Here is a 15,333-nt window from a genome sequence, read left to right as displayed (position 1 = left end):
GCAAGACAACTGCATTTTAAAATATGGCGCCATTTCCAGTTTTGTACAGTTCTCTTGCCTCCACTCTCGGTCTGTTTTCACAGAGGTGCTTTTTTTCTGATCACTAGCATTTACTGTTTTTTTTGTCAAAAAGACGGAAAGTAGTTTGAAATACCAGAAAATTACCTACATACAACTTTAAGGTTTCTTTAAAATGCGTAACTTTTGGGGTTATTTTTAGTGTTGCTAAAATAGCTAGTTTAAGTTGTTGCTTTAAGTTATATGTGACCACTTTATCATATTTCCTTTCGGTCTCCAATAGTTAAGAGTTGATAAAGAATAAAGTCACCTATATTTTGAGTGCATTTTACTTCTGTTTCTTACGTCAGAAAGCAGGCTCATTCCAAATCGCTGATTGTTTACAGTTTGACACGCACAAACTCTAAACTACTAAGCCATACAATTAACTTAAATGGCCTATTAAACGAATTGTGAATTGCTTCGAGATTTATTTAAATGTACCTGGAAATTAGAACATTTATTTGTTCCCATATTCATTCATTCATCCATCCAACACAACTAAAAAAAAAAAAACAGGAGCTGTGGTTCTCTGTGCACTTTTATACATGTAATGAGCTGCTGAATGATTTGATGTACACAGCAGATTTTATGGTTTCATTTGCAATGCAGAAAAAAAAACTTTAAATAATACTTCTTTATTTGTACACATCTAAGGCATTAATACACTAAATCATATACAAATGTAATGCAGACATATGTATTTTTGCAATACTGCATCAAAACATTTCTGAAAAATTAAAGGGTTTTTTAAAGGTTTCCCGTATTTCCATTATTGTATCAGTTTATGCAATGGTATGACATTTAAAATGTGAAATGAACTGACAGGACGTTTCCCTCAGATGGTTGGTGACGTCAGGTTGAAGTCTTCAGCGTCACTAATGCTCCATTCAGGACTCTGGATGCTTTTGTGCTCCATTGATGTGAACACAGAGAGTCGGTGTGGGAACCTCACATGAGATCTACTCACACTGACCAGCACAAACACACACACACACACAGTTTTTTTATGTGCTTTATAATGTGTGTGTGTGTGTAATAAATTTCACGATGTATGCGCTCACTGACTCCACGTGTTTCTAGTGTTGATGAGCGTGTGCTGCTTCAGTGACATCGATGTGAACATGAGCTCTACAGGTCAGCATTTTCCCAGATTCACCCTCCACCTGCTCCTTTCAGCCCCTGATGGAGGATCATTGAGCATGTGGCGGCCCACATCCCTCATTGTCTGTTCACATCTTTCATTGGCTCCAAACTGTGAGAAACTCCAACAAGCTCAAGCCTCACACATTCATATGGAGATTTGGGAGTATAAATAGAGGAGCTGCAGCCAGTGCAAATCAGACTCACTCTGAACAGAGAGATCTACAGAACAGAGATCCAGACATGACACCTACAATCATCTCAAAGGAGCATCTCCCTCTCAACAACAAGGTACATTCACATCCTTCTTACAGCAGCATTACTGAAGCAGCTTTCACTGCTCTTCTTAATCATTGGCTTATTTGAAGTCAACTTTCCTAATGCTTTTCTGTCTTCATTTGCAGCTGAGAAAGCCAAAGGTGGAGAAGATGCTCAGAGATCGTATCAATAGCAGCATCGAGCAGCTCAAGTGTCTTCTGGCTCCAGAGTTCTTCAAGCAGCAGCCTGATTCCAAGCTGGAGAAAGCAGATATCCTGGAGATGATGGTCTGTTTTGCTGAGAAACTAACAGCAAACACTTCCAGCAGTTGCTGAAATCATCCGATGAATGAGCTTCTGTTCCTCCATCAGCTGAACGTCAATCTGAACAAAAGCATTTAGCCTGCAGCGCCATCTGGAGGAAAGCAAACGAGGAAAACATCTGTATTAGATGTAAAGAGCATCATTGGATTTGATTTTATGAATCCAGTTTTGTTTCCATCATCGGAAATGTACTGTTTTTTTTAATACTTTTGTATATACCTTCAATGAAGGCATATTACATTTTATTATACAATTGCAAATCTTTCCTTTCTGTGAAGTACAAATATCCCATACTGGGAACTATATTATCAGTATGATAAACACTGTTGTCCTCATAGGACATTTAATCTCATTAGAATCATATATAAAGGTGGTTCAGTGTTTTGTTTTGTTGTTGTTTTCTGCCATACAATGTAATTAACTCACTTCTGTTGATTGTGACGCCTGGGGATGTACATGGACTAATTTATTTTCCTTTAATGGAATATTTTAACTGTCAAGTACCTTGAAATTAAGCTATAAATGTTTCTGTTATGCTTTGCTTTTACCCCTCATGTGGAGGAATGTTAATAATGACTTGTGGTAAATGTCACATGACTTTTGTAAAGTTCAATAATATTTTATGTGAGTTCCAATATGTGTTTTGTGTATTTTGGAGATCTCTCGTCATGCAAATGTTGTGATATGTTATCACCTGTTTACAACCCGAAATGTTGGGACGTTTTTTTAATTTGAATAAAATGAAAACTAAAAGACTTTCAAATCAAATGAGCCAATATTTCATCCACAGTAGAACATAGGGAACATAACAAATGTTTAAACTGAGAAATTTTACACTTTTATCCACTAAATAAGCTAATTTCAAATTTGATGCCTGCTACAGGTCTCAGAAAAGTTGGCATGGGGGCAACAAAGGGCTGAAAAAGCAAGACATTTTGAAAATATTCAGCTGGGAGAGCATCTAGCAACTAATTAATTTAACTGACATCAGGTCTGTAACATGATTTGCTATAAAAGGGATGTGCTAGAGAGGCAGAGTCTCTCAGAAGTAAAGATGTGCAGAGGCTCTCCAATCTGTGAAAGAGTGTGTAAAAAGATTTTGGAATGCTTCAAAAATAACGTTCCTCAGCTTCAAATTGCAAAGACTTTGCAAATCTCATCATCTACAGTGCATAACATCATCAAAAGAAATCTCTGTGCGTAAGGGACAAGGCCGAAGACCTTTGCTGGATGTCTGTGGTCTTCGGGCCCTCAGACGACACTGCATCACTAATCGGCACGATGCTGTCATTGACATTACTAAATGGGCCCAAGAATACTTCCAGAAACCACTGTCGGTAAACACAATCCACCGTGCCACCTGCAGATACCAACTAAATCTCTATCATGCAAAAAGGAAGCCTCATGTGAACATGGTCCAGAAGCGCCGTCGTGTCCTGTGGGCCAAGGCTCATTTAAAATGAACTGTTTCAAAGTGGAAAAGTGTTCTATGGTCAGATGAGTCCAAATTTGACATTCTTGTTGGAAATCACGGACACCGTGTCCTCTGGGCTAAAGAGGAGGAAGACCTTCCAGCGTGTCATCAGCGTTCAGTTCAAAAGCCAGCATCTCTGATGGTATGGGGGTGCATAAGTACATACGGTATGGGCAGCTTACATGTTTTGGAAGGCACTATGAATGCTGAAAGGCATATAAAGGTTTTAGAGCAATATATGCTCCCCTCCAGACGACGTGTATTTCAGCAGGACAATGCAAAACCACATACTGCAGCTATTACAACAGCATGGCTTCGTAGTAGAAGAGTCCGTGTGTTGAATAGGCCTGCCTGCAGTCCAGATCTTTCACCTATAGAGAACATTTGGCGCATCATTAAACGGAAATTCCAACACCAAAACTCCAGAAACTAATAACCTCGATGCCCATACGTCTTCAAACTGTTTTGAAAAGAAGAGGAGATGCTACACCATGGTAAACATGCCCCCGTCCCAATTATTTTGAGACCTGTAGCAGGCATCAATTTATAAATGAACTCATTTTGAGCATAAAATTTTTACATTTCTCAGTTTAAACGTGTTATGTTCAGTGTTGGGAGTAACGCGTTACAAAAGTAATGCATTACAGTAACGTATTATTTTTTGCTGTAACGCAGTAGTGTAAGGCATTACTAATACATTTTCAGTAATATTTTACTCGTACATGTTCACTTGCATTACAACACACTTTTAGCCCCCAATTTTGTTTTTTTATTTAAAGTCGGGCTCCGACTTTATGTCCCTAGGCCCGGGCTTCGTGCCAATATTCACGTCATAGTTCAGACGTGGGCTAGTCCTCGGGCCTGTTTTAGGCTTCTCCTTATCTTTATATTTTAGACATTCATCAATTATTGATAAAAAAAATTGCCGCACTGGTGGAAACAACATGACTCTGTGCTGCCGCGACTGTCAAGAGCGGCTCGACGGTGTTTAGTGGCCCGCAGCAGCAGCGAGCCGTCAGCACAGCTGAAGAGTTCTGCCTTCAAATACACACAATAAAGCAAAAGCCCCAGCAAAAGTAATTACCGTCCGTAATGTGTCCGGGGAAAATAGTAAGGATTCGCCATCTCCTTGTTAGACGCGCCTTTAGAGAGAAGTGCATCTTCACGGATAACGATTGTATTAAATAGTTTTTGTTTTTATTTATTTTGTTAAGTAGTCGTTTAAAGCTTTCTATAGATATATTTATCATGTCTGTGAGGTATGTATTCGCTGTCTTTCGGGTAAATTTTTGGGAAGAGCTCCTGTTCAAGATAAAAGCACAACGTTTTGTTGATATTGTGAGTGCACACAAATAAAAGTAGACCCTTTACAGCAAAGAATGATGTATTACTCTTACCTTTATGAGCAAAAATGATGGCGTAAGTTGTTTCCATTGAAAAAAAATTGTAATCGATTGCGCTGGTGCCTCCATGTGCTGCGTTTAGCTTCCATTCTCCGCACAAACTACTGGATGCAGCGCACATTTATCTAGGTTTAACATTTAAACATTGTTATATGCTTGAACTGTTTTAGTATATCTATAGATTTTATTTTAGGCAAGTCATGATGATTTGAGAAGGCTAAATTTATCAAACATAAGCTATGATCAGCCTGCCGGTCTGCCGTTGGCTGCTTGGTCGTTACTTTAAGAAATAAAAAACTTATTTAATGAACAAAAAAATTCTCCAAACGTTTTTTTTCTAAATTAACTTAATAAAAAGCCGGAACGAAATATAAACACTTTGTCATTAGGGCAGGGCTCTAGTACATTACTCATTTTAGAATGTTAAGTTCTATTTCTGTAGATATTTTGGTGAAAGTAACTCAAAAGTAATACAGGAGTCATGTAACGCATTACAATTCTGAGACAGTAATATTGTATGGTAAGGAATTACTTTGAAATAACAGTAACAAGTAATCTGTAATGTATTACAGTTTGGAAGTAACTTGCACAACACTGGTTATGTTATCTATGTTCTATTGTGAATAAAATATTGGCTCATGTGATTTGAAATTCTTTTAGTTTTCATTTTATTCAAATTTAAAAAAACATCCCAACATTTCCTGAATTCGGGTTGTATTTGCATTCATGGTGACATCATGCCATCACAAAATATGCAAAATAATAATACAAAAGTCAAATATACTTTCTGCTGTTGTATTCTGTTCTATCATGAAATATAATATTTTAAAGAGAACATAATATGCATATTTACCAGAATTAATATGTAAAATTAGATATACAATAATACGTATATGTATACATATATTTATATACATATAAAGCACTTGTATTCAGTTTATTATTTTTATTAAAATTTCTTAATCAATAATTCTTCCAAAAGCAAAATTAAAAAAATTTGATTGACACAAAAAAGCTCTTAATGGAATAACTCTATGTACAGCAATAATTTAAAAATGAGGATAGAAAATCTATGCCGTCTTGCATTTCTTTTTGTGGACATTCTCATCAAAATAGTTTAAAATTTAGATAGATATAATCATTTGAATTTTGAATTAGATCCCACTGGTAAATTATGCCAGTTCTGTCCTTGGCATTTAATGATTTAATTCTACTATAGTGACTTGAAGTGATAAAAATATATTAATCATCCAAATCGTTGTATGACAGGAAACTGTAAACAACCAGATGTTTTAATTTCACATATTCATTCTTGGAAAATATGGATTATTTTATCTTCAAAATGTAAAGAGACAGAAAGGATTGTCAACTATTTAAATCATGTTGCAAGTGAATCAGATTCCTAATTGATTCATATTGCTTATGTTAGAGAACAAACAGTTTGATCAGTTTAAATCATTTAAACATTTGGAGACGTGTGTCTGCTGTGGGTTTCAGTAGGACACACGTCTATTGTTGCGTAATTGAATTGAGTGAATGAACAGAGCGCGAGAAACAGAACTCACTCAGAGTCCCTCAAGACAAAAGAACTCAACTAAGAGACCAAAGGTCAGAGGTCAACATCAATGGATTGGGCTATAACTTTATATAATTTCAGACTCAAACACTGATGATAACCCTTACCAAAAAGTAGTATACTTTAAGTATACTTAAGTAAAGTTCAAGTATATTTTAAAGTATGCTTTATGTAGAAAGCATACAAATATCAGTGTACTAGTAGTATACTTGAGTGTACTATTTTAATACTACTTGAGACTAAATTGTCCCACTTTCTAGTATATAAAAGTATACTTAGTATACTATAAAAGTATAACAGTAGTAAACTTTGAGTACACAACTAGTTTACATCAATGTTTAGCTTGTACTGCAACTATACTAAAAGTGAACTTATAGGTATTCTGATAGTTTACTAATTAAATACTTGTAGTAGCATTTTTAGTACACTTTGAAGTATAGTCTCAGTAAACTACTAGTTTAGTAGTTTATACTGCAAGTATACTCGTAAGTTTTCTTTAAGTGAACTTTACACCATACTTTAAGTATACTACTATGCCCCTATTTAGGTATTATTTGTATATATTTTGTTATATGAATATCTGAACATACAAAACATCAAAAGAAAGAACAGGGTATCTGCTTGTAAATGAAATAATTTTATTCTAGCTTCATGCATTCTTTTTTAAAACACTTGAATGTAAGCTTCATTAAAAAAAAACAAAAAAAAACATTTTGAACAAAAAGACTATGAATTGGATTCAGAATGATAATCCAATCTTAGATGGAGTCCACAGATACCCTAAAGCTTAAAAGTCATTATTACTTCTTCATTGGTTGACATTTTATTCCATAACGTTACACAGTTTCGATGCTGTTTTATGTCTGATGATGGTGTTAGATTACATGTGGAAGTATCTGTTTTTTCGGTTTCTTCTTCACTTGTGTTTTTTGGAAATTCTGTACAGAAGATGTGTACTAGCGCCACCTACCGTATAACAGTGAAAACACCAATTGTAGGAGCACAAGTATAGCTCAAATATATTTAGACTTTTACTAAGTATTAAGCCCGAAACACACTGCACGATGCCAGATGAAAGACACGATTGTTTCACTTTGCCAATCTTTCGTCTGGGACAGCCGAAAATAGTGCCGTGTGTTTAGGGCTTAAGTCAAGTATACTTAAATCTCATTTCCAGTATATTTCTGAGAAGTACATAAAGTCCATTTCTGAGAAGTACATAAAAAGTAAACTAAAAGTATAATTTCCTTTTTTATTATTTTAAAAGAAGTATACTAATACCACACTTGAAGAAACTTATTTTTCGTAAGGGAAGTACAAAATTAAAGAACTGAAAAAAAAAATTCATTTTAAGAAATTCATCTTAAGATTCCTGTAAAAATGTATGTTTATTTGAGCAAATCTTCAGCATCAGAGGCGTGAGAAAGCTTGTAGGGACTCTGTCCTGCATTAAGGCTCATTATCATGTGAATAGACACACTTCTATTGTTGTGTGTGTGGGAAACTCTGGAGAACAGAGTCACAGTTCTAGTGTCATTAGCATCCTAAACCCCAACACAAGCTCAAGATTTGACAAACACACAAGGGACTCGACACACTTATGGATATTTGACGAGCTGGTTTGATGATGTCACTGATGATGAACAGAATTGCAGCACTATCACGGTTCATTTTCCTGAATGCATCATGAACTTTTGAAATGAAAAGTTTTTGCATCAGGCACTTAAGATATTTTTGTCATCTAAACAAACGTGTCTCACAAATTTAACTAAAATGTTACTAAAATCTATTTGCTGCTGAAAAAGCAATCAAAAAGGGATGTTTTACATATTCAATGTAATATCCATATTTTTGCATATTCTCATTGCATAATAATAATTCTGATCAGAAGGTGATAACTCCCTGACTCCTGTATGAAGTCAGGACATGTCGCTGTGCATCCCTCCAGATGGTTGGTGACGTCAGGTTGAAGTCTTCAGCGTCACTAATGCTCCATTCAGGACTCTGGATGCTTTTGTGCTCCATTGATGTGAACACAGAGAGTCGGTGTGGGAACCTCACATGAGATCTACTCACACTGACCAGCACAAACACACACACATCTGGAGTCCTGGAGTCTCAGACAATGGAGACAATGACATCTGAATTCCAGTGCACAACCCTAAACCTTTAGATACAAATGCATCCATATATATAAATGTTGAAAAATTATTTTATGGCAATGCACTGTGTACTGAAATATTTAGAGCACTGTTTATTGTTAGTGTAAGTGCAACACACATATGGCCAACTAAAAGTAGGTGACCATACTGGTTCATTCCGTCATTCACAAACAAATAAATAATTCCCCTTTTGGCTTGCTTGTAGTTGACACTAAATATCAGGCAACATTATTGAGTTGAATGTACTGTTACTATTGGATGAGAACTATGCTGAGCTGAACATCACTGTTTTGCAGAGCTGTTCTATAAATAAATTTAACTCATTTGAACTTCACTATTTTTCACTATATTTACTATTGTCCTCTTTTTAGAGTTAGATTAGAATTGAATGTTGTCTGCATCATTGAAACATTATTTGCCTGTTTAACACTGAATGAATAAATAAATAAATATTGAATATTTTGATAAAATTAAATATATGCATATATTTTTTCTTTGTTTAATAATATGGATAAAAATAGCTATTTGATGCTGTCTTTCTCACGTGTGTATAATGTTGATGAGCGTGTGCTGCTTCAGTGACATTGATGTGAACATGAGCTCTACAGGTCAGCATTTTCCCAGATTCACCCTCCACCTGCTCCTTTCAGCCCCTGATGGAGGATCATTGAGCATGTGGCGGCCCACATCCCTCATTGTCTGTTTGAGCTCTTCTATTGGCTCAAAACTGTGAGAAACTCCAACAAGCTCAAGCCTCACACATTCATATGGAGATTTGGGAGTATAAATAAAGGAGCTGCAGCCAGTGCAAATCAGACTCAATCTGAACAGAGAGATCTTCAGAACAGAGATCCAGACATGACACCTACAATCATCTCAAAGGAGCATCTCCCTCTCAACAACAAGGTACATTCACATCCTTCTTACAGCAGCATTACTTCAGCAGCTTTCACTGCTCTTCTAAATCATTGGCTTATTTGAAGGCCAGTTTCCTGATGCTTTTCTGTCTTAATTTGCAGCTGAGAGAGCCAAAGGTGGAGAAGATGCACAGAGATCATATCAACAGCAGCATCGAGCAGCTCAAGTGTCTTCTGGCTCCAGAGTTCTTCAAGCAGCAGCCTGATTCCAAGCTGGAGAAAGCAGATATCCTGGAGATGACGCTCAACCTCCTGCAACACCACAGTTCCAGTTCAAATGCTGTCAGTCAAGCCTTCTCCAGGTGTGTCCAAAGATGAGATGAAGACAGAGAGCCAGAGAAGACTGCAGAAACACTTCCAGAAGCTGCAGATATCTTGTGAGCATAACAGGAGGGAAAGTGTCTTGCCAGACCAGAACACCTTCAGCAAAGTGATGCATATCAACAAGAGCTCCATCTGGAGGCCTTGGTTGAGCTTTAAAGACTCAGACTGAACGTCTGCACTAGATTTGAAAAGAAAGTGTTTACAGAGTTCCAGTTCGGAAGAGATATTTGTACAGCAAAGTGCTCTGATGATTCAATCTTCTATGAAGATTTTTCTCTTTTTGAGAAAATTTCCTTTATTTTTTAGTTAAATTACCATGATGGCACACTGTGTTTTAGCGGTGTGTATTCGTCTAAAAGTGTAGCATTTTTCATATCCTTTGGGTGTTCAATTTCACCTTTGAGGTGATGCATGATGTGACCGTAAAGTCAAATCAGCTTTATTTTTGTTTCATGTTGAAACACGTTTCATTTTTTTGCAACAGGCGAAAAGCATTTAGTGATCTTTTTGATCATATTTGTTGTTTTGAAAAATGATGCCTATATGAGCACGTCTTAATTTGGCCTTATAATAAGTCTTAAAATTTCTTTCAAATTTGAAAGATTATCAGAATTATGTAATCTGAACAACATGTTACTCATGTTTTGTAAGTGTGGCCAAGAGTTGGTCAGTATTTGTAATTAATATTGATGATTGTTTTCAATCGTATTGAGATTTATATGAAACCCAACTGGGCTTGTATTTGTGTTTCTGAGGAAATAATATGCAGTTTGTATCTGAAACGATCTGAAAAGATCATGGATTTTATTTTTCAAGAGGTTATACCTCATCTTTCTGTCAGTACTATGTACTGTGCTTTTGAACTGCCTTTTGTAAAGGTATTTATTTCTTAAACCATTGTGAAAAAAAAATTCACTGTGTAAGTGAAATGTTGTTTCCTTCTGTGAAGGAATTCATTTTAAAATATGATACAAAAAGGCCATTGAATATATTTCAATCAGTCTGTGGCGAAATAAAACAATCAAAACAAGTGCTTTTGTCTGTTTTCATTATGCATTCATGATTTGGTTATCTCAAGCATTAATTATTCCTGGGGTTTGTTTATCAGGCTGCTCATGACAGCATTCTTGAGTTGTTTTAATGAGTAAAGAGTGCAAATGTCCCCTTTTGTAATATTTCTAAAAATATAATTGTTTTGCTGAAAACTTTACACCCCCTCAGGTTATAAAAGATGGAAGTTTGTTTCTTCATGGAAAAAGATTTGAAGAAATGTAGCATTGCATCACTTGCTCACCAATGGATCCTTATGCAGTGAATGGGTGACGTCAAAATTAGAGTCCAAACATATGATAAAACATCACAAAAATCCACAAGTAATTTACACGACTCCAGTCCATCAATTAACATCTTGTGAAGTGAAAAGCTGTGTGTTTGCAAACAACAAATGCATCATTAGGAAATGTTTTACTTTAAACTGTTGCTTCCAGCTTAAATACGAGTGCTCTATCCATAATATTGCTATCTTCAGTCAAGTCATGTTGTCTGAATCAGAAGATAAATATGCACAGATCAAGCACTACTGACAAGTAAAAACAGGCCAAAACAATTCTAAACAAATATTTTGGTGAATTTTATGTGAAAGGCCAACAGGGGATGGACTTTTTGTCTGTGACATTATTATTGATATGGACTTGTATTTTGGCCAGAAGTGACAGTTTGAAGTTAAAACCTTAATTTTTTTATTTTTATTTTATTTTTTCTTACAAGCATGCTGCTTTTCACTTCACAAGATTTTAATTGATGGACTGGAGCCTTGTGATTTTTTATTAGCTGCTTCTTATTCTGACGGCACCCATTCACTGTAGAGGATCCATTGGTGAGCAAGTGATGCAATTCTCCAAATCTGTTCTAATGAAGAAACAAACTCATCTACATATTGGGTGGACTGAGGGTGAGCACATTTTCAACAAATGTTCACGTTTGGGATAACTAAGGTTTAAAATTCCTTCGGATGTTCAGTTTTGAGAGTGAATCTGGCATAAATGGAGTGATTTGACTGTGGAATTTGATGTATTTTTCCCCCAAAATTGTTTTTTTTTTTTTTTTTTGGTAACATTTCATTGTTTAAAGCTGCAGACTGACTGGTCAGTTAAGAATTTAAAAAAATGGATTGAGTTTTAAAACCTTTGATATGGACGAGAACAAGTCTGTTTCAGAGTCTCAAATGTATTGAGTTTTATTGAGGGTTTTGGGATGCTAATGACACTGAGCTGTGATTCTGGGTTCCAGAGCTTTCCCACACTGAACAATAGACATGTGCCTATTCACATGCTAATGCCTGCTTGATCCTATAATAAAAATTCCCTCGGGAGGCTGTTGAATGCTTGTCATCTAATACCAGATAAACCCCCATTGACCACAGGTTGATGTATGTGATGTATTTGTATGTGCATATACAGAGACATTGAAACATGGTTGTGGATCTTGATGTGACACTAATGGAAGAGAAGTTAAAAGGTATTTTTTTGTGTTTGTGTGTTTGCATGATTTTGCAATGAAATAAAAAAAATACTGAGCTTTGTCACATTTTGTGACACATTAACTCTGTTTAGTGTGTAATGCTAAATAACTTGTGCAAATATAAATTAATTCTTCATTAGAAATATCAGTTTATAAACATTCAACGTTTTTGTTGAACTTTTATAATAGATTTAATTGTATTTTTACATTTACATAATATGAGTCTCTCTCTCTCTCTCTATATATATATATATAGGATGGGTTAAATGCAGAGCACAAATTCCGAGTATGGGACCATACTTGGCCACACGTCACATACTTTCCTTTCCTATATTTTTCTGTAGTTTTAGAATAGAGCACCAATGTTGGAACTCTAAAAGATTCATACAAGGTCACTGACCTTTGACCCCTGCTGTCTAGTTGAGTTCTATTGTCTCAGCGGGTTTGTTTCTCACACTCTATTCATTCACTCAGTTCAGTTATACAACAATAGATGTCTGTCTACTGAAGGTCACATTCATTATATATGTTAAGCAAAGCTTAAATATGTAAATAAGAGCAAGTTGTTTCAGTATATATCAAGCAGCCAGTAGCTACTAACCGTTTTTGAACAATTGAATGTCAGATACAGACACTTCCTGTAATATTTTGCTGTCTAATGCAATGTCATACAGACATTAAGTGTAGCTTCAGTGATTAAGAACATTGAGGCATCATAGAAAATAAAAGAAACCACATAATCGAGTTGAGCTCAGTTTATTTTTTTCTTTATGTATAGAAAATATTTCTCATACACATTACTTTCACGGTTGAAAGCATTTGTTTTTAATAAAAGCTCCTTCATTAAACTGATGCTCTGAGCAGAGAGAAACGCCCCCTAGAGGACACTGATCACATCACAAATGTCAATACATGTGCATAACACGTTATATCAGAAGATTTACAATAATGTAAATACAGTTAACATATACAGCAGTATATAGAGTGTGCATATCTCTATTACTTCACAATGCATTAGAGAGTTTTACATTAACCTCCAAAAGGATTTCACATTCTTTTCAGAATAAGAAGAATACAATTTCAATTGTACATTTTTTTTTCAAAACAACAAATTTGATCAAATTATTTTTGTCATTTGCAAAACAAAGAACAGTGTTTCAACATGAAACAAACAATAGAGCTGCTTTGACTTTACAGTCACATATTGCATCGCCTCAAAGGAGAAAATTATACCCAAATTATACCCAAATGATATGAAAAATGCAGTTTAATGCACTTGTAGACTATTAAGTCTAAGGACCTGCAAAAAATGCCATTATGGCATTTGCAATGCAAGTTATATTTCAAACTAAACATAGTTAAATTACGTTTTCTCAAAAATAGAAAAGATAAGTCTTCATGGAACACTGAATCAGAGTATTTCCTTCACAGCTCATGCAGGTGTATCTTAAAGTCAGTGTTGTCTAATATAGACATCAGTAAATGTTCCCATCTGGAATTATCAGAGCACTTAGCAGTACAAATATCTCTTCCGGACTGGAACTCATGAAACACGTTTTTTTCTCTAAAAGAGAAACTGAACAGGTAATAGTGTAATGTAGAAATTCAGCATGTGCTCCTGGTTGCTGTAAGACTGTACCAAGGCCTCCAGATGGAGCTCTTGTTGACATTCATCTCTTTGCTGAATGTGTTCTTGTCTGGCAGGACACTTTCCCTCCTGTTTCGCTCACATGATGTCTGCAGCTTCTGGAAGTACTTCTGCAATCTTCTCGGTCTTCATCTCATTTTTGGAAAGGAAAAGAGAAGCCTTGATTGACAGCATGTGAACTGGAACTGTGGTGTTGCAGGAGGTTGAGCGTCATCTCCAGGATATCTGCTTTCTCCAGCTTGGAATCAGGCTGCTGCTTGAAGAACTCTGGAGCCAGAAGACACTTGAGCTGCTCGATGCTGCTGTTGATACGATCTCTGTGCATCTTCTCCACTCTTGGCTTTCTCAGCTGCAAATGAAGACAGAAAAGCATTAGGAAAGTGTCCTTCAAATAAGCCAATGATTAAGAAGAGCAGTGAAAGCTGCTGCAGTAATGCTGCTATAAGAAGGATGTGAATGTACCTTGTTGTTGAGAGGGAGATGCTCCTTTGAGATGATTGTAGGTGTCATGTCTGGATCTCTGTTCTGTAGATCTCTCTGTTCAGAGTGAGTCTGATTTGCACTGGCTGCAGCTCCTCTATTTATACTCCCAAATCTCCATATGAATGTGTGAGGCTTGAGCTTGTTGGAGTTTCTCACAGTTTGGAGCCAATGAAAGATGTGAACAGACAATGAGGGATGTGGGCCGCCACATGCTCAATGATCCTCCATCAGGGGCTGAAAGGAGCAGATGGAGGGTGAATCTGGGAAAATGCTGACCTGTAGAGCTCATGTTCACATCGATGTCACTGAAGCAGCACACGCTCATCAACACTAGAAACACGTGGAGTCAGCGAACGCGTACATCACTGTGCACTGAAGTATCATGGCATTCCTACACTTTCCGATCTCAATTACTCTGTACTTTAAACAAAGCAGTGTTTTAGTTTGCATTCCATATATAAATAAAACTGTATAAAAACATGTATGTTATGTCAAATCATACTTTATTAATGGTGTGCATTAGAAGTTGAACCAAATTGTGGTAAAACAGAGAGGGAGGGGGAAAAAATAACAGAATACAATACAATCAATAAAAAAATAAATATATGTTTTCTTGTTTTGGGCAAACAAATTCTTACAGTATTATTTGGATAGATATAGATGTATTTATGAGGATTTGCATGAAGACCAACATTTTAAGTAGTCTCACATAAAGTGCAGGTATTTAATGTCATAATTTATGATATTCAGCATTATCATTGCTGCCATGACATCACTCACACACGGTGGAGTCCAGATGAAGCAGATGTGTGTGTGTTTGTGCTGGTCAGTGTGAGTAGATCTCATGTGAGGTTCCCACACCGACTCTCTGTGTTCACATCAATGGAGCACAAAAGCATCCAGAGTCCTGAATGGAGCATTAGTGACGCTGAAGACTCTGTTCAACCTGACGTCACCAACCATCTGGAGGGATGCACAGCGACATGTCCTGACTTCATACAGGAGTCAGGGATTTATCACCTTCTGATCAGAATTAATATTATGC

At 36.1% G+C, this 15,333-nt stretch overlaps 1 protein-coding gene and 2 pseudogenes across 3 annotated transcripts; 2 read left to right on the top strand and 1 right to left on the bottom strand.

The window, feature by feature from the left end:
- Positions 1-1,259: 1,259 nt before the first annotated feature.
- Positions 1,260-2,539, top strand: LOC306855239 (uncharacterized protein; the record flags this gene model as incomplete). The annotated part of the gene is given in 4 exon segments (XM_079393774.1): positions 1,260-1,269; positions 1,272-1,286; positions 1,289-1,491; positions 1,605-2,539. Coding segments are annotated over 4 exon segments (417 nt in total). The 3' UTR covers positions 1,794-2,539.
- Positions 2,540-9,069: 6,530 nt separating this feature from the next.
- Positions 9,070-9,806, top strand: LOC306854757 (transcription factor HES-5-like; annotated as a pseudogene). The gene is made up of 2 exons: positions 9,070-9,302; positions 9,416-9,806. The product of its transcript is annotated as a transcription factor HES-5-like (transcript).
- Positions 9,807-13,762: 3,956 nt separating this feature from the next.
- Positions 13,763-14,499, bottom strand: LOC306854756 (annotated as a pseudogene). The gene is made up of 2 exons: positions 14,268-14,499; positions 13,763-14,154 (listed from the first exon to the last, which is right to left on the bottom strand). The product of its transcript is annotated as an uncharacterized misc_RNA (transcript).
- Between the last annotated feature and the right edge of the window lie 834 nt (positions 14,500-15,333).

This window comes from Barbus barbus (assembly GCF_936440315.1).
Source record: "Barbus barbus genome assembly, chromosome: 35".
Taxonomy (NCBI): domain Eukaryota; kingdom Metazoa; phylum Chordata; class Actinopteri; order Cypriniformes; family Cyprinidae; genus Barbus; species Barbus barbus.
The sequence above is the reverse complement of the archived record's forward strand: the minus strand, read 5'-3'. Positions and strand labels throughout refer to the sequence as shown.